At 38.9% G+C, this 20,371-nt stretch overlaps 1 protein-coding gene across 1 annotated transcript; it reads right to left on the bottom strand.

Annotated features, from left to right (window-relative positions):
* Positions 1 to 498: 498 nt before the first annotated feature.
* LOC106564204 (antimicrobial peptide NK-lysin) lies at positions 499 to 19,990 on the bottom strand. Its single transcript, XM_014130280.3, has 4 exons — positions 19,834 to 19,990; positions 12,546 to 12,646; positions 6,359 to 6,445; positions 499 to 1,060 (listed from the first exon to the last, which is right to left on the bottom strand). Exons 1-4 carry the CDS (start codon positions 19,871 to 19,873, stop codon positions 899 to 901), a joined length of 390 nt encoding a protein of 129 aa, XP_013985755.1. The 5' UTR covers positions 19,874 to 19,990; the 3' UTR covers positions 499 to 898.
* Positions 19,991 to 20,371: the final 381 nt, after the last annotated feature.

Below are 20,371 nucleotides of genomic sequence, written 5' to 3'. Positions count from 1 at the left end.
ATACTGATGATAAGAGAGGTGGCCCTCATATTCTCCTCAGTCACAAGATACTGAATGTTTTGGGCCAATGTTGTCACAAAATACATTTTATACATGGACCACTTACACCCTTGAACTCATTAGTAACCACAACTCTTTCTCGTTAGCAGTTACCACGACTAACGTTATGTACTACAGCGTGACTTGTGTTTACATTTATAGTGGTACTCTGAAAGCACTGAATATACCATTTGTCAGTTGGGGGGGGAGGGGATTCGATCCATATTGCGGAAGATCTGTGTTAAAATGTGAAGGTAATTTCGCCTTTAAATTTCAATCGAGCTATAACTTGGATCTTCCGTGATACGATCAAATTGAGCCCTAATTCACAGGTTGATTTTTCCAATGTAAAATATCCAAAAGGGAGAGACAAAGCCCCTCATTCTAGAATGCATTCCAGGGAAATAGTATAAATTAATAGAAAGGGTTTTATTGTGAAATGAAGGAGACTGTTTTGAATAACCTTCAGTATTTAATTCAATAAAAATTGCAGTAGTAATCAATCAATCAAATATATTTATGAAGCCCTTTTTACACCATCCGATGTCACAAAGTGCTACACAGAAACCCAGCCAAAAACCCCAAACAGCAAGCAATGCAGATGTAAAAGCATGGTGGCTAGGAAAAACTCTCTAGAAAGGCACGAACCTGGGAAGAAACCTAGAGAGGAACCAGGCTCTGATGGGTGGCCAGTCCTCTTCTGGCTGGATGGAATGTCAGTCTTTATCAATGTCAAGTGGCTTTAAAGACTGCCATTCCATCCAGACAGTTGTGTATGAAAATAATGTAAAGCTAAGCTATGACAGCGTGTTCATCTGAAAGAAACGTGTGCCCAGGGCAATCATGGGTAAATGGTATTCTATTTGCATAGCTTCAATTTCTTACAGGCATCCTTTGCGTCCTCATCATTGACAAGGTCTGTAATCAGTTCTTCTTTGTATTTATTGACCAGTTTCTTGCAGATGGCTTTGAGTATCCCCATGCTGCCACAAATAGTATCCAACTTAGCAGCGATGTTATCCTGCAAGTAAAAATATAGAGAGATCACTTACAGAATGTGTTTTTTTTGTGTCATTGGTGACACAAATTCATTTGCTTACATAACATTGTGAGAATTGCAGAGATATAGCAGTATAAAGGGGTTTCTCAATCATTTCAGTATGACCCTGACTAGGATTTATTATGGCTATAAAATGCTGTACATTGATGAGACTGTTGTGTTTACACTGTTAGGTTCAAATTTTCAGAGTAAAACCTCAACGGACATTATGACAGCTCAAACCAAGTTTATTCTTCCCAGAGGGTCAATACAGTTGCATTTGACAAAGACATGTATACAATAGTTGTGGTATATGTACCCAACTTTGGGTGGAGTCTCCCCCCTTCTCGCTAAACATTTGTATCTTTATTGAATCCAAAATGGCGCTGCAGTTGGACGTGTGTATCTGTCTTTGTCTTATCCCATGTAAATAGCCAGTCTTTTTCGTATATATCTTAATCTCACTTTCTATCTACGAACTAAATATACTTTCCTGCAACCCGCCTCACCCAGTGTGGTACGGATCTGCTATTTTTATATCTCATAGCTAGAACTTCCATCAGGAGCTAGCCAGCTAACTAGCTACTAGTCTTTGTTAGCCAAGGCTAGCGGACCTCGCCTTTTTTCCCCGTCATCAGCCAGCCTTAGCTCGGACAACACCTGCCAGTCTGCACAGCGCGACATCAACCCAGAGCATATCGGACTGCTTCTCTATACCATATCACCGGATTCCTGCCGCTCTGGATAATTACACCGGCTCATTACTCCAGATCATCGCAGCTAGCTAGCTGCTAATGAGTGGCTACTGTCAGCTAACACCTCTGTCCCGAAGCAAGCACCAGCTAGCCTTGAGCTAGCCTCAAGCTAGGCCCATATACCAGCTAATGCTAGGGCTACAATACCTCCTATGCCAATTGGCCTGGACCCTTTATTGTCAACACGGAGCACCGTCAATCCATCACGACTGGACTGCCGACGTGATCGCCCGATGTGGTCTCAACAAGCTATGTCGCCGAAGAACCATCTACTAGCTCCGTCCCACTAGTTTTTCTAAACGCTGTGTCCCATGCTCACCTAGCATAGTAGTGACTACCAAACAGCACTTTGACTCAACTATTGCTGCTCTTTTGACCCTATGATCACTCGGCTACACAGCTGATGCCCCCTGGACTGTTTCAATAACACGGTACCTCATTTTGTTTCACTGTCGGCCCCAGCCTCGAACTCAGGTTCTGTATGTACCTAACTGACCCACTCTGCCCATTCATCGCCATTTACCCATTTGTTGTCTTAGCTCTCCTGATCAACACCTGTGATTTCTTTGCCTCTCTCTGATGTCAATATTCCTTGTCTACTGCTGTCTTGGCTAGTTTTTACTGTTTTATTTCACTGTAGAGCCTTCAGTCCCACTCAAAATGCCTTAGATAGCTATTTTGTCCCACCCCACACATGTGCCCACCTCACATGGCTTAACTTGTCCCTCCAGAGATGAAACATCTCTTATCGTCACTCAACACCTAGGTTTACCTCCACTGTACTCACATCCTACCATACTCTTGTCTGTACATTATGTCTTGAATCTTTTCTACCATGCCCAGAAATCTGCTCCTTTTATTCTCTGTCCCCAACGCACTAGACGACCAGTTCTTATAGCCTTTAGCCTTATCCTACTCCTCCACTGTTCCTCTGGTGATGAAGAGGTTAATCCAGGCCCTGTAGTCCCCAGTTCCACTCCTACTCCCCAGGCGCTATCATTTGTTGACTAATGTAAGCGTAAAAGCCTTGGTTTCATGCATGTTAACATCAGAAGCCTCCTCCCTAAGTTTGTTTTATTCACTGCTTTAGCACACTCCACCAACCCTGATGTCCTAGGCGTGTCTGAATCCTGACTTAGGAAGGCCACCAAAAATTCTGAAATTTCCATCCCCAACTACAACATTTTCCGCCAAGATAGAACTGCCAAAGGGGGTGGAGTTAGTCTGCAGTGTTCTGTCATGCTATCCAGGTCTGTGCCCAAACAGTTCGAGCTTCTACTTTTAAAAATCCACTTTTCCAGAAACAACTCTCTCACCATTGCTGCTTGTTATAGACCACCTTCCGCCCCCAGCTGTGCCCTGGACACCATATGGAATTGATTGCCCCACATCTATCTTCAGAGCTCGTACTGTTAGGTGACCTAAACTGAGACATGCTTAACACCCCGGCCATCCTACAATCTCAGCTAGATGCCCTCAATCACACACAAATTATCATGGAACCTACCAGGTACAACCTTAAATCCGTAAACACGGGCACCCTCATAGATATCCTCCTGACTAACCTGCCCTCTAAATACACCTCTGCTGTCTTCAACCAGGATCTCAGCGATCACTGCCTCATTGCCTGCGTCCGTAATGGGTCCGCGGTCAAACGACCACCCCTCATCACTGTCAAACGCACCCTAAAACACTTCAGCGAGCAGGCCTTTCTAATCGACCTGGCCCGAGTATACTGGAAGGATATTGACCTCATTCCGTTAGTAGTGGATGCCTGGTTGCTCTCCAAAAGTGCTTTCCTCACCATCTTAAACAAGCCCCATTCAAAAAATGTAGAACTAAGAAAAGATATAGCCCTTGGTTCACTCCAGACCTGTCTGCCCTTGACCAGCACAAAAGCATCCTGTGGCGTACTGCGTTAGCATCGAATAGCCCCCGCGATATGCAACATTTCAGTGAAAATAGGAACCAAAATACACAAGCAGTTAGGACAGCAAAGGCTGGCTTTTTCAAACAGAAATGTGCATCCTGTAGCACAAACTCCCAAAAAAATTCTGGGACACTGTGAAGTCCATGGAGAATAAGAGCACCTCCTCCCAGCTGCCCACTGCACTGAGGCTAGGAAACACTGTCACCACCAATAAATCCGCAATAATTGACAATTTCAACAAGCATTTTTCTATGGCTGGCCATGCTTTCCACCTGGCTACCCCTACCCCGGTCAACAGCCCTGCACCCCCCACAGTAACTTGCCCAAGCCTCCCCCATTTCTCCTTCACCCAAATCCCGATAGCTGAAAGAGTTCCAAATTTAGACCCCTACAAATCAGCTGGGCTAGACAATCTGGACCCTGTCTTTCTAAAATTATCCGCCTCAATTGTTGCAACCCCTATTACTAGCCTGTTCAACCTCTCTTTCATTTCGTCTGAGATCCCTAAATACTGGAAAGCTGATGCGGTCATCCCCCTCTTCAAAGGGGGTGACGCTCTAGGCCCAAACTGTTACAGACCTATATCTATCCTACCCTGCCTTTCTGAAGTCTTCGAATGCCAAGTTAACAAACAGATCACTGGCCATTTCAAATCCCACCGTACCTTCTCTGCTATGCAATTTAGTTTCCGAGCTGGTCATGGGTGCACCTCAGCCACGCTCAAGGTCCTAAACGATATCATAACCGCCATCGATAAAAGACAAAACTGTGCAGCCATATTCATCGACCTGGCCAAGGCTTTCAACTCTGTCAATCACCGCATTCTTATCGGCAGACTCAACAGCCTTGGCTTCTCAAATGACTGCCTCGCCTGGTTCACCAACTGCTTTTCAGATAGAGTTCAGTGTGTCAAATCGGAGGACCTGTTGTCCGGACCTCTGGCAGTCTATGGGGGTGCCACAGGGTTCAATTCTGGGCCGACTCTTTTCTCTGTATACATCAATGATGTCGCTCTTGCTGCTGGTGATTCTCTGATCCACCTCTACGCAGACAACACCATTCTGTATACATCTGGCCCTTCTTTGGACACTGTTAACAAACCTCCAGACGAGCTTCAATGCCATACAACACTCCTTCCGTGGCCTCCAACTGCTCTTAAATGCAAGTAAAACTAAATGCATGCTCTTCAACCGGTCGCTGCCCGCACCCACCCGCCCATCTAGCATCACGACTCTGGACGGTTCTGACTTAGAATATGTGGACATCTACAAATATATCTAGGTGTCTGGTTAGACTGTAAACTCTCCTTACAGACTAACAGTAAGCATCTCCAATCCAAAATTTAAATCTAGAATCGGCTCCCTTTTTCGCAACAAAGCATAATTCACTCATGCTGCCAAACATAAAACTGACTATCCTACGGGATCCTCGACTTTGGCGATGTCATTTACAAAACAGCCTCCAACACTCTACTCAGCAAATTGGATGTAGTCTATCACAGTGTCATCCATTTTGTCACCAAAGCCCCATATACTACCCACCACTGCGACCTGTATGCTCTAGGTAAAGCCACGCCTTATCTCAGCTCACTGGTCAGCATAGCAGCACCCACCCGTAGCACACGCTCCAGCAGGTATATTTCATTGGTCACCCCCAAAGCCAACTCCTCCTTTGGCTGCCTTTCCTTCCAGTTCTCTGCTGTTAATGACTGAAACAAATTGCATACATCACCAAAGCTGGAGACTCATCTCCCTCACTAACTTTAAGCATCAGCTGTCAGAGCAGCTTACCGATCATTGCACCTGTACATAGCCCATCTGTAAATAGCCCACCCAACTACCTCATCCCCATATTATTAGTTTTTTTTGCTCCTTTGCACCCCAGTATTTCTACTTGCACATTCATCTTCTGCACATCTATCACTCCAGTGTTTAATTGCTAAATTGTAATTATTTGGCCACTGTGGCCTATTTATTGCCTTACCTCCCTAATCTTACTTCATTTGCCCACACTGTATATAGACTTTTCTATTTTGTTATTGACTGTACGTTTGTTTATCCCATGTGTAACTCTGTGTTGTGTCGCACTGCTTTGCTCTATCTTGGCCAGGTCGCAGTTGTAAATGAGAACTTGTTCTCAACTGGCCTACCAGGTTAAATAAAAGTGAAATATATTTTAATATTGCTAGGCAGGAAACGAAGTGATACGGGGAATAAACATTTTTTTCTCTTAACGTGTCCAGACACCTCGACCCCCTTCATCACTAATCCATGGCTCTCTCCCCTTATCAATGCTGTCACATGTGATCGTTTTCCCTGCACTCAGCACATTCCAAACTTAATTGCACACACCATATCCCTTCCTCCTACAGATAATCATTAACTTCTGATGTAGACCCTCTAAATCTAAGCACTCAATAGTTTAATAGAATATCTGATAATTAACCCCATCCCAAGTTTAGAAGTTAGTACCCAGAATCCATCAACACTAAAACTATCAAGTTAATATTTGCATTATATTTATTCAAGAGTGTAAAGCTAACGTGAGATTGCTCACCTTCCATTTTACAGTCACAGAACAATCTGTCATCATTACCTTGTCATTATCACCATCCAGCTGGGCCTTGACCTTGTTGATGATGCGCTTACACGCAAAGCAGGTACCTGGAAGGACAGCTTTGATCTGAGGGAGAGGGAGACATTTTAGGCTACAAAAATGATCAGGTATTTACTTAAATATATGGCAAAATGGTATTGCCAAATAATGGCATTAACCTAGATTAATATTTTTTTCTTTCTTTTGGGATTAATTAAAACAATCACCACTGGGCTTAGTCTGTTTCTGCTCTCTTCACATGTTTGGCATGACAATGAGTGACAAGGAGTTGGGATGGTCGCACAAACAGACTGGCACTGGTGCTACCATTTTTTTCATGCTACCTCATGCAAACCCCAATTTCTTTACGCTTCCCAGCTAGCACATACCGTTCTGAGAACCATATGTTTCTTAGAGCTTGGTGAGAGCGTTGTTGGCCTATGGTTATCTTTGCAAACAACCTTCCCATAACTTTCTGGGATAGTTGCTTCCCACAGACGTCAAATCGATGTCTATTCCATGTTGGTTCAGCGTAATTTCATTGAAATTACATGGATACAACGTTGATTCAATCAGTGTGTACCCAGTGGGTTGGCTTTGGAACATTCTCAGCACATTTAAGGAACTTCACACAAACACATTTTCATTACCTTAATATAAGCTTTCCTAAAAGCTCAAACATGGTTACATTTACATTTTGATAATGTTCTCTGAACGTTTTCAACTGGTTTGACATCGGGAATGTTCTCATAGTTCAGTGAATGTTAAGAAACAACGTTCTTCTGTGGGAATTTCATTACTTTAGCATAGCGTTTCCTCATGGTTCTATTTAAAGTCATGTTCTCAAATTGTTCCACGAATGTTCAGAAACAACGTTGTTCTGTGGGAATTTCAGCACTTAAGCATAAATTTGTTTTCAGGGTTCTATTTATTCATGTTCCCAAATCCTTCCAAGAAAGTTGAGAAAATCATAAACACAACTTCAACAAAGAATGCTATTTAAAAACATATGTTCCGTTCTCAGCATGAACAAAACTCTATCCTGTTAACCGTTCTGGCACAGGCGTTCCGTTAACGACCCACCTCGACAACATCCGGTGAAATTGCAGACCAGAAATAATCATAATATACATTCATAAAAAACATGTGTTATACATCGGCTTAAAGATTAACTTCTTGTTAATCCAGCCAGTTTGTCAGATTTCATAAAGGCTTTACGGCGAAAGCATACCATGCGATTATCTGCAGACAGCACCCCGCTTACAAAAGCATACAAACATTTTACAAATAAGTCAAGGAATTACAAAAGTCAGAAATAGGGATTAAAATGAATCACTTACCTTTGAAGATCTTCATATGGTTGCAGTCCCAAGAGTCCCATCTACACAATACATTTTTGTTTTGTTCGATAAAGTCCCTCTTTATATCCCAATAACTCTGTTTTGTTGGCGTGTTTTGTTCAGTAATCCACTGGCTCAATGGCGGTCAAAACATGCAGACGAATACATCCTAATAGTACCTGGAAAGTTCGTCAAAACATGTCAAACGATGTTTATAATTAATCCTCAGGTTGTCAATTGTCTAAATAATCGCTAATATTTCAACCGGACAATAGTGTATTCAATAGAAAGGAAAAACAACGAAGGGCGCGCAATCGGTGACGCGCGCAAACCAGCTCTGAATTCTTCCTCAGTCCACTGACAAAAAGGTCTCATTCTTCTTCATTTTTCAGAAAACAAGCCTGAAACATTGTCTAAAGACAGTTGACATCGAGTGGAAGCCATAGAAACTGCAATCTGGGTACTAACCCATTAGATACTGTGTAGGCATTCAATTGAAAATACCCACATAAAAAAAATCTGACTTCCTGGATGGATTTTCCTCAGGTTTTTGCCTGCCATATCAGTTCTGTTATACTCACAGACATTATTTTAACAGTTTTGCAAACTTTAGTGTTTTCTATTCGAATCTACCAATTATATACATATCCTAGCTTCTGGGCACACTTTGGGCACACTTCTCATCCAGACTTGAAAATACTGCTTTTCTGGGAGGTTATATTAATGCTTTGAGAAGGGAAATTATAGGTTATTTTGAGGTTTTTGAATAAATTCCACTAAATGTTTCAGTAATAATGTCTGTGAGTATAACAGAACTGATATGGCAGGCGAAACCCCGAGGACAAACCACCCCCCCCCCCAAAAAAAAAAAATTCAGCCTACCACTATTTTCAATGGCTGTCACTTTTATTATAAGGCGAAGTCCTCCCAGATTGTTGAGATCTAGTGGAACCCCTAGGAACTGCAGTCTTTAGAAAGAGTTTCAGGCTGGTTTTTAGAAAAATGAGCCAGAAATTGTAGTTTTTCTAGGTGGCTCCCATTTTGGCTGTAGCGTTTCCAAGCGTGTGAATGAGAGCGCGTTCTTTGGTATTTTTCTCCAGTAAAGACTAACGATTCTCCATCTTAAATTGTATCGTTTATTTACGTATTCGTGTACCTAAGGTTTGATTATAAACGTTGTTTGACTTGTTTGGAAAAGTTAATTAGTAACGTTTGGGATTCTTTTTGTATGCATTTTGATGGAGGGAAACTGGGTGGATTATTGACTGAAGTGCGCCAGCTAAACTGAGTTTTTATGGATATAAAGAAGGACATTATCGAACAAAAGGACCATGTGTGATGTAACTGGGACCAGGCATTGTTTATATTGCTATTTCTGACTTTTGTGTCGCACCTGCCTGGTTGAAATATGTTTTTCATGGTTGTGTATGCGGGGCGCTGTCCTCAGATAATTGCATGGTGTGCTTTCGCCGTAAAGCCTTTTTGAAATCTGACACAGCGGCTGGATTAACTTCTCTATGGTAGGGGGCAGTATTTTGACCTCCGGATGAAAGGTGTGCCTGTAGTAAACTGCCTGCTACTCAGGCTCAGAAGGTAGGATATGCATAGTATTAGTAGATTTGGATAGAAAACACTGAAGTTTCTGAAACTGTTTGAATGGTTTCTGTGAGTATAACAGAACTCATATGGCAGGAAAAAACCTGAGAAAAATCCAACCAGGATGTGTGGAAATCTGAGGTTTGTAGTTTAGTTTTTCAAGTGATTGCCTATACAGTATACAGTGATTTAGGGTTCATTTTGCACTTCCTAAGGCTTCCACTAGATGTCAACAGTCTTTAGAACATTGTTTCATGCTTCTACTGTGATTGGGGAGAGAATAAGAGGTCCTGGAGTCAGATGACCGGTTGGAATATTACTGACGATTTATGATTAAAACATCCTAAAGATTGATGCTATACATAATTTGACATGTTTCTATGAACGTAAATATCACTTTTTTAACTTTTCGTCGTGACATTTTGCGCTCGCCTCCTGCATTTCGAGTAGTGGACTAAACGTGTGAACAAAAAGGAGGTATTTGGACATAAATGATGGACTTTATCGAACAAAACAAACATTTATTGTGGAGCTGGGATTCCTGGGAGTGCATTCTGATGAAGATCATCAAAGGTAAGTGAATATTATAATGTAATTTGTAATTTCTGTTGACTCCAAAATGGCGGGTATCTGTATGGCTTGTTTTGATATCTGAGCGCTGTACTCAGATTATTGCAAAATTTGCTTTCGCCGTAAAGCTTTTTTAAAATCTGACACAGCGGTTGCATTAAGGAGAATTGTATTTATAATTCTTTGAACAACTGTTGAATATTTTATCAACGTTTATGATGAGTATTTCTGTAAATTGATGTGCTTATTCACCGGCAGTTTTGGGAGGCAAAACATTTCTGAACATTACAAGCCAATGTAAAATGGGGTTTTAGGATATAAATATGAACTTTATCTAGCAAAAAGACATGTATTGTGTAACATGAAGTCCTATGAGTGCCATCTGATGAAGATCATCAATGGTTAGTGATTAATTTTAGCTGTATTTCTGGTTTTTGTGACACCTCTCCTTGCTTGGAAAATGGCTGTGTGGTTTTTCTTGTCTCGGCGCTGTCCTAACATAATCTAATGTTATGCTTTCGCCGTAAAGCCTTTTTGAAATTGGACAATGTGGTTGGATTAACCTCTCTGGGCAAGTGGGACGCTTGCGTCCCACCTACTCAACAGCCAGTGTTATCCCATGGCGCGATATTCAAATACCTTAGAAATGCTATTACTTCAATTTCTCAAACATATGACTATTTTACACCATTTTAAAGACAAGACTCTCGTTAATCTAACCACACTGTCCGATTTCAAAAAGGCTTTACAACGAAAGCAAAACATTAGATTATGTCAGCAGAGTACCCAGCCAGAAATAATCAGACACCCATTTTTCAAGCTAGCATATAATGTCACATAAACCCAAACCACAGCTAAATGCAGCACTAACCTTTGATGATCTTCATCAGATGACAATCCTAGGACATTATGTTATACAATACATGCATGTTTTGTTCAATCAAGTTAATATTTCTATCAAAAACCAGCTTTTTACATTATCATGTGACTAGCATGTGACTAGCATTCCCACCGAACACTTCCGGTGAATTTACTAAATTACTCACGATGTTCACAAAAAACATAACAATTATTTTAAGAATTATAGATACAGAACTCCTTTATGCACTCGCTATGTCCAATTTTAAAATAGCTTTTCGGTGAAAGCACATTTTGCAATATTCTGAGTAGATAGCCCGGCCATCACAGGCTAGCTATTTTGACACCCACCAAGTGTGGTACTCACCAAACTCCGATTTACTATTAGAAAAGTTTGATTACCTTTGCTGTTCTTCGTCAGAATGCACTCCCAGGACTTCTACTTCAATAACAAATGTTGGATTGGTTCCAAATAATCCATAGTTATATCTAAATAGCGGCGTTTTGTTCATGCGTTCAAGACACTATCCAAAGGGTAAAGAAGGGTGACGCGCCCGACGCGTTTCGTGACAAACGCTGTTTAAAATCAATTTTTATGCTATTTTTCTCGTAAAAAAGCGATAATATTCCGACCGGGAGTCATTGTTTTCGTTCAAAGAGAGAGAAAGTAAACATGGTGTCGGCTCGTGCACGCGCCTCCAGTCTCATTGTCCTCTGATCGACCAGTATCCAAATGCGCTAATGTTTTTCAGCCATGGCCTGCAAAGCCACCATTCATCGTTCTGGCGCCTTCTGAGAGCCTATGGGAGCGTTAGAAAATGTCACGTTATGCCAGAGATCCCCTGTTTTGGTTAGAGATGATCAAGAAGGCCAAGATATAGTCAGAGAGAGTGCTTCCTGTTTGGAATCTTCTCAGGTTTTGGCCTGCCAAATGAGTTCTGTTATACTCACAGACACCATTCAAACAGTTTTAGAAACTTTAGGGTGTTTTCTATCCAAAGCCAATAATTATTTGCATTATTTGCAATTATATGCATATTCTAGTTACTGGGCAGGAGTAGCAACCAGATTAAATCGGGTACGTTTTTTATCCGGCCGTGCAAATACTGCCCCCTATCCCCAACAGGTTAACGAGAAGTGTATCTTTTAAATGGGATATAATAGTTGTATGTTTGAGAAATTTGAATTATGAGATTTTTGTTGTTTTGAATTTGCTGCCCTGTTATTTCACTGGCTGTTGAATAGTGTGTCCCGCGGGTGGGACGCTAGCGTCCCACATACCCCAGAGAGGTTAACAAGAAGTTAAGCTTTATTTTGATGTATTATTATTAGTTAAATATTTATAATTCTGTAGTTTCAATTTCGCGCTCTGCAATTTCACCGGATGTTGGCCAGGTGGGACGCTACCGTCCCACCTGCCCATAAGAAGTTAAAGGAACCAAAATAAAATCTTCTCAGAACCTCCCTGCAACGTAAAATGAAACGTTCCCAGAACAGACAATGTTCCTTTTTGTTCTCAGAATGTAAAACAAAAAAGTCCAGTTTTACTGGTCAGGAAAAATATATCTTCTTTCCCACAGCCAATGTTAAACCAAAAGCAAACGTTCCCACACCTTCCAAGGAACCAAATGTGCCAGCTGGGTATTGTGTAGGGCAGTGTTTCTCAACTAGAGTCATTGAGTATCCCCAATAGTACAAATTATTTTGTAGACCCGGACAAGCATACCTGATTCAACTTATTAACTAGTCATCAACCTGAATCAGGTGTATTTGTCCGGGGCGGTACTCACTAATACAATACAATGAAAAGTCTCCAACACTACCTCGGCATGGTTGTCATCTCTGTCCATTAGGTAGTCCCCCCACATGGCCTCCTCCTCTCTCAGATTCCCCCCACCTTGAGGCTTGAAGGACTGAGCAAAGGCTAAAAAAAAATATTCTATTAGCATTGTCATTTTATGTTATTTTTTAAAAAGTGAAATCTTTACAATAGGTAAATGGTCAATCCATTTGTATTCAATCACTTTTTGACAGCACCCCTTTTGATTGGAACGGTTCCTTCCATATATGACCATTGTAGGAGTGCTCAGAAAGTGACTTTTTAGACCTGAATGCCAATATATTAAAGAGATAAAGGTGTTCAAGGTTGACCTATTTTGCATAACCCAACATACCATGAGACATCCATGTCTTCATCACTGGGAAATATTCAATGGATGAGATTAATATAATTTAAAAGCTTACAAACAGTGTTGTCAAATATTTTATAATTTTTGGAGGAAGAAAGTTGTAAAATACAAAGTAAATATTCTTGATATAAAAACGTGTACATTTCTATTTTTTTTCATGTTGACAGATGTTGTAGTTTAGACCCTATTTTACATCATCTAAGTTATTTGTGTTGTGCCATCCATCGGTTGAGACACAACATGCTCTTGAAGACAGGGTGGATATCATGTTTTGGCTAATAAATGTACATCAGAGAATGTTGACTTGAATCGGAATATCTGTTGTTTTAAATTATACTGTCAATCCTCCATAGGAAGGAAACCTATTGAAATCATAAAAGATACCAGAATAGACATGACCATTTTAAGTTGACATTTGGTGGCGGGTGGACCAGCGGTCATCTTTGTAGGAGTAATTAGAAGTAAAAATGTCTAATTTAAAATGTCAATGGTTTACCATCTAAGTTGCAGTGGTCTGAAGGGAAAGGTCCATTCTATGAATTATTTTTCTATGATTGAAATGACACCCATACTGTATTCAAGAGCATGTTGTCTCAACCGATGGCGGACACAACACAAAAAGCTCAGATGTGAAATAGGGTTTAAACTACAAAATAATCGGAGTTGAAGCGTTTTTAGATACTTAACGTTTTATTTTATTTTAAAAAAGTTAAGTGGGTGGATCAGCTTTAATATTGCAGATTGTTGCTTCCATCAATGTAATTGTCTGCATCATTTTCAATCCCCCATATATTTTGGGGGTAAATATCTATATACAGTTGAAGTTGGAAGTTTACATGCACACTTAGGTTGGAGTCATTAAAACTCATTTTTCAGCCGCTCCATAAATGTCTTGTTAACGAACTATAGTTTTGGCAAGTCGATTAGGATATCTACTTTGTGCATGACGCACAACAGCAAAGGACCTTGTGAAGATGCTGGAGGAAACGGGTACAAAAGCATCTATATCCACAGTAAAACCAGTCCTATATCGACATAACCTAAAAGGCCGCTCAGCAAGGAAGAAGCCACTGCTCCAAAACTGCCATAAAAAAGCCAGACTACGGTTTGCAACTGCAAAAGATCATACTTTTTGGAGAAATGTCCTCTGGTCATATGGAACAAAAATATAACTGTTTGGCCATAATGACCATCGTTATGTTTTGAGGACAAAGAGGAATGCTTGCAAGCTGATGAACACCACCCCAACCGGGAAGCACAGGGGTGGCAGCATCATGTTGTGGGGGTGCTTTGCTGCAGGAGGGACTGGTGCACTTCTCAAAATACATGGCATCATGAGGATGGAAAATTATGTGGCTATATTGAAGCAACATTTCAAGACATCGGTCAGGAAGTTAAAGCTTGGTTGCAAATGGGTCTTCCTAATGGACAATGACCACAAGCATTCTTCTGGCGTTGTAGCAAAATGCCTTAAGGACAACAAAGTCAAGGTATTGGAGTGGCCATCACAAAGCCCTGACCTCAAACCTATAGAAAATCTGTGGGCAGAACTGAAAAAGTGTGTGCGAGCAAGGAAGCCTACAAACCTGACTCAGTTACACCAGCTGTGTCAGGAGGAATGGGCCAAAATTCACCCAACTTATTGTGGGAAGCTTGTGGAAGGCTACCCAAAATGTTTGACCCAAGTTAAACAATTTAAAGGCAATGCTACCAAATACTATGTAAACTTCTGACCCACTGGGAATGTGATGAAAGAAATACAAGCTGAATTAAATCATTCTCTCTACCATTATTCTGACATTTCATATTCTTAAAATAAAGTGGTGATCCTAACTGACCTAAGACAGGGTATTTTTACTAGGATTAAATGTCAGGAATTGTGAAACTGAGTTTAAAGGTATTTGGTTAAGGTGTATGTAAACTTCCGACTTCAACTGTACATACATGCATGCATACATACATACATACATACATACATACATACATACATACATACATACATACATACATACATACATACATACATACATACATACATACATACATACATACATACATACAGTTGAAGTCTGAAGTTTACATACACCTTAACCAAATACTTTTAAACTCAGTTTTTCACAATTCCTGACATTTAATCCTAGTAAAAATTCCCTGGATTTCTATTTGCCATTTATTTTGTCAATTGTGCTGTGATGCTTCACAAAAGTACTGAACCTTTCTTTTCTCATAGCTTCTACAGGTTGTAAATTAAAGATAACATTTTTGGGGGATAAAATAATTATTATATTATTGATCGATTGACACTAACTTTTAAAATCACCCAGTATTGCTATCTGCAGCGTTAGTTCTAGGTAAATGTTGCAATTCTTCAGCCATTCCTGGACCTGTGACCAAAAACGAGCTACATATGGACAGTACCAAAATAAATGATATAATGACTCTGCGTCCTCGCAGCAATATCTACAGAGCTGGGAAGATTGAATCCCCCATGTATATAACATTCTATTGGTTGCAAGAATTTTGTATAATTTATATTGAAAAATTTGAAGTTTTGAATTCGCCGTTTTTTTGCGTGTCAATTCATAAACCATGTGCCATTGAATCGGTACATCGAATCTCTTCCCAACTATTTTTTGCAATTTATATGGCACAGCTGTCATTTTTTTGGTCCTTCAATGAAATTGGTATCTATTTTTTTATTTATCGCAATTTTCTTTAACCATTTTTTTGGTATTTATTAAGGACCAAGTTCCTTACCTTTGCTCCCTTCCACTTGCCTCTTCCATTTTTGTGATAATGCTGCAATTAGTTGGTTGTAATTTTGGGTAGAGAAGACATTTCCGTATGTCAATGTTAGCTACATGTGTGACAACTCCTCCAGTCCTATTTATGATATAATTTACAAAGATTATACCTTTTTTTTTGTAAACATTTTATCAATTTTTTTTTTTTTTTATCAATTAGTATATTTGAGTTTAACCACAATATTTGTTGTATTATTCTGTCTTTTCAGGTGGATTAAACTGAAATTGCAACCAACTTTCTAAAGCTTGTTTAAAAAATAACAATATTTTGGAGATTTCATTTTCAAATAACCAAAAGTGATTAGTTAAAATGTTCTTTATTCACATTACATTTAACTAGGCAAGTCAGTTAACAACAAATTCTTATTTACAATGACGGCCAAGGAACAGTGGGTTAACTGCCTTGTTCAGGGGCAGAACAACAGATTTTTACCTTGTCAGCTCAGGGATTTGATCTAGCAACCTTTCAGTTACTGGCCCAACGCTCTAAACACTAAGCTACCTGCCTCCCCAACACGGGGTGAGACATTCTTACTATTTTACTAGAGAACCATTTTGGATTTAAGTATAACTTTTGTATAACTGATGCCTTTAGTGAGAGGGCTAATGCTTTAATATTTAATAATTTCTGCCCTCCGAATTCCTTTCGTTATATAAATCGGTCCTTTTTTATTTTATTTTATTTTATTTATTTATTCGTCATATAATTTAAAAAGCAGGTCACTAGGTGTAGGCAAAACTATAAGCAAATGGGTAAACTGTGATATGACTAAAGAGTTAATCAGGGTGATTTTTGCACAGGTATTTTCCTTTCCTTTCCATGGTAGCAAAATCTTACTGATTTCTGCTAACTTTCTATAAAAATGTTTTGGAGTGAGATCATTTCTTTCGTTTGGGATATATATATCTATACTGAGTATGTCCACATCCCCGTCAGACCATTTTATTGGTGAACTACACAGTAATGTAAAATTTGAATTTAATTTATCATAATTTGGTTTTAATCCAGAGAGTTTAGAAAAAGTATCTAGATCCTCTGAGGCTGTGCAGGGATTCAAATTGTGGCTTTGAAAGAACATGAATCATCAGCGTACAGCGTACAATGACATCTTTTTGTTTTTAAACCACAGATTTCTAATCCCTTAATATTATTGTTGGATCTAATTTTAACAGCTAACATTTCAACGGCAATAATAAATAGATATGCCGATAATGGATAACCTTGTTTTACTCCTCTTGACAGTTTAAACTTTCTGAGATGTAGTCATTATTTACTATTTGACACCTAGGGTTACTATACATAACTTTAACCCATTTTATAAGAGATTCTCCAAAATTGAAATATTCCAGGCATTTATATATAAACTCCAGTCGTACTTTATCAAAAGCTTTTTCAAAATCACCTATGAAAACCAGGCTTGGTTTCCCCGATATTTCATAGTATTCTATTGTTTCCAGTACTTGTCTTATATTATCTCCAATGTATCGTCATTGAAAAAAAACCTTTGGGAAAACGTCAGTTATAAATTCTTCTGTCCTAGTTTTAAACAAGTTATCATCTAGTAGGCTTTGATTCAATTTCCAATATCCTCACCACATGGAAATTCTGTAAGAGATATATGCCAATTATGTGATTATCCGACCGCATTCTGTCCCCTATCAACACTTTTATTTTTTATTATTCTTTTTTTTTTTAGTTTTGGTGCCGGAGAAAATGACAAAGTAATCAAGACGACTAGCTTGATTAAGCCTACGCCATGTATATCTCTCTAGGTCATATATCCACTAATTCCAATATGTCCATGACATTCATGATTTCCGGAAGTGCCTGAGGGTGATAATTTTATGTGATTTCCTTTACGGTCCATAGAGGTATTTAAAACCGTATTAAAAACTCCCACCATAATAATATTCCAGTGTTGCTTGTAGAGTTGAGATATATCTAGAGATAGAGATGGATAAATATAGATATAGATAGAGAGATATAGATATATAGATATAGAGATATAGATATAGAGATATAGATATATAGATATATAGATATAGAGAGATATAGAGATAGAGATATAGATATAGAGAGATATAGATATAGAGAGATATAGATATAGAGAGATATAGATATAGAGAGATATAGATATAGAGAGATATAGATATAGAGAGATATAGAGAGATAGATAGATATAGATAGATATAGAGAGATAGAGAGATAGAGAGATAGATAGAGAGATAGATTGATATTGATAGATATAGATTGATATAGATAGAGAGATAGATAGATATAGAGAGATAGATATAGAGAGATAGATAAATAGATATCGATAGATAGATAGATATAGAGAGATAGATAGATAGATATAGAGAGATAGAGATATATATAGAGATATAGATAGAGAGATAGAGATATAGATATAGATTGATATAGATATAGATTGATATAGATAGAGATATACATATAGATTGATATAGATAGAGATCTAGATAGAGAGATATAGAGAGAGATAAATAGATATATAGAGATAGATATAGAGAGATATAGATATAGATAGATAGATAGATAGATAGATAGATAGATAGATAGATAGATAGATAGATAGATAGATAGATAGATAGATAGATAGATAGATAGATTCAAAGAAGCTTGGATCATCATTATTTTGACCGTATAGGTTAATAAGCCATATCTGTTTATTGTCCAATAACATATTTAAAATATTCCATCTACCTTGATGTGTTTGGTCAATTAGCACATTTAGATCAAAATTACTGTTAACTAATATCATCACCCCTTTTGAATTTCTTTGACCATGGGAAAAATATATTTCACCCCTCCAGTCCTTTTTCCCCAAAACTTTGTCTAAAATTGTTGAATGAGTTTCCTGTAAACAATAGATATTATATTCCTTCTCTTTAGCCAGGTAAATACTGATAGACTTTTCTTATTATCTTTCTTATTATCTGCCACATAAACCATTACAATTATAACTGGCTATACTTATCTCACCAATTACCATAATGAGACACAAGTTTCTATTCTATTTATCATAATATAAGGTTTGTAAACGTACCATTAAAATGTAACATGATGATTGATTGTCTATAGCTGATGATATTTGCATTGCTGCTGAGTAAACCTCCAATTGGTCCCCACTATTCCACCTGCTAAAAGCCCTCCTCATCCTGAGTTGGGTTGTCATCACAATGCCCGGCAGACCGCCAAAAGACCCCCTGGATCCCATGGCCCCGGAGAGACTGGGACCTATCCTTCGAAAAGAGCACACAGTGCCACCCACAGAACAGAAGCAGATCAACTGCCAAATGCATTTCCATCGCCCTCACCTCGATTTGTATTATATATAGCCATTAAAAAATATATACTTAAACGGGATTTTTTATCTAATATTCCATAATTAGCTCTTTATTTTTGTAGTAATGTAGGCAGTTTATGCAAAGGATTTTTAACTCTCACCATTTTCGCCATTTACCAAAATTACATTATGGCAAGCATTTATTATTTTAGCAAACAATTATTGTGATTCATCCTATATTGTCCCTAACATTTTTTACTCCCTCGCAACAGTTATGGGATACACAGCCACACACATACACTCAACCCCTTTCCCCCACAACAACCACAGACTTAGATTCTGAACAGTTGCACCATCCCAGAGCCCAACTCAAGAAAGGTCTTGATTTACGAATGCATATACAGTTGCAGCTGTATGAGAAGGCCTGCAAAACTGAGCCAAAAAATAAGGACATTTGATTAACCATTGTCATGTTAACGGTTTTCAAAATGACAATTCTTTATAAAAAAAATATTCAAGACAATAAAATACTGTAGTTTGACAACACTTTGTAAGCATTTAAATGATATCAAACTCAACCGTTTATCTTTTCCAGTAATGAAGACATGGATGTCTCATGGTATGGTGGGGTATGCAAAATTATTCAACTTTGAGCACCTTTTGTTTCCTGAATGTTAATCGGGTCCGAAATGTTACTTTCTGACCACTTCTTCCATGGGCAAACGTGTATGGAATTAAAATGGACTTACCCTAAAGCTGGATTTCAATATTTAATTTTCCTGACATTTCACAAAAGAAGACCCATATATTTACCTGCACAAACCAGCAGAAGACCCATATTGACGACCCTCATCTTCTTCTCAGTCAAAAGGTAGAAATGGATAATAAAGCAACTGTTGTAAGCCAGTGTAGTTAACTTGGTCCTGGTTGGATAGCACAGAACGTCTGCTCTTTTCTACCCATTGCCTCTGGCTTGATTGGTTGCCGTTGCAGAGGGGAAGGAGCATGGTTAGCAAGGTTGAGGGATTGGATCTGAGCCCGGGTAAGGGGGGTGGGGGGCGCAATGTTGTTTAAGGTATTTTATACATGGGCATTGAAACACTATCATTCTTCAAAGCGAAGATCAGAAAGCTGACTTCCTTTTTCACTAGCTGTACCACAAATACAGATAACTGCCCAAATAAAGGAAACACCAACAGTGTCTTAATAGGGCGTTGTGCATCCACAAGCTAGAACAGCTTCAATTCACCTTGGCATAGATTCTACACGTTTCAGAAACTCTATTGTAGGGATGCAACTCCTTTCTTCCACAATAATGCCATAATTTGGTGTTATGTTGATGGTGGTGGAA

This window comes from Salmo salar, chromosome 01, assembly GCF_965601325.2.
Source record: "Salmo salar chromosome 01, fSalSal1, whole genome shotgun sequence".
Classification (NCBI taxonomy): Eukaryota; Metazoa; Chordata; class Actinopteri; order Salmoniformes; family Salmonidae; genus Salmo; species Salmo salar.
The sequence above is the reverse complement of the archived record's forward strand: the minus strand, read 5'-3'. Positions and strand labels throughout refer to the sequence as shown.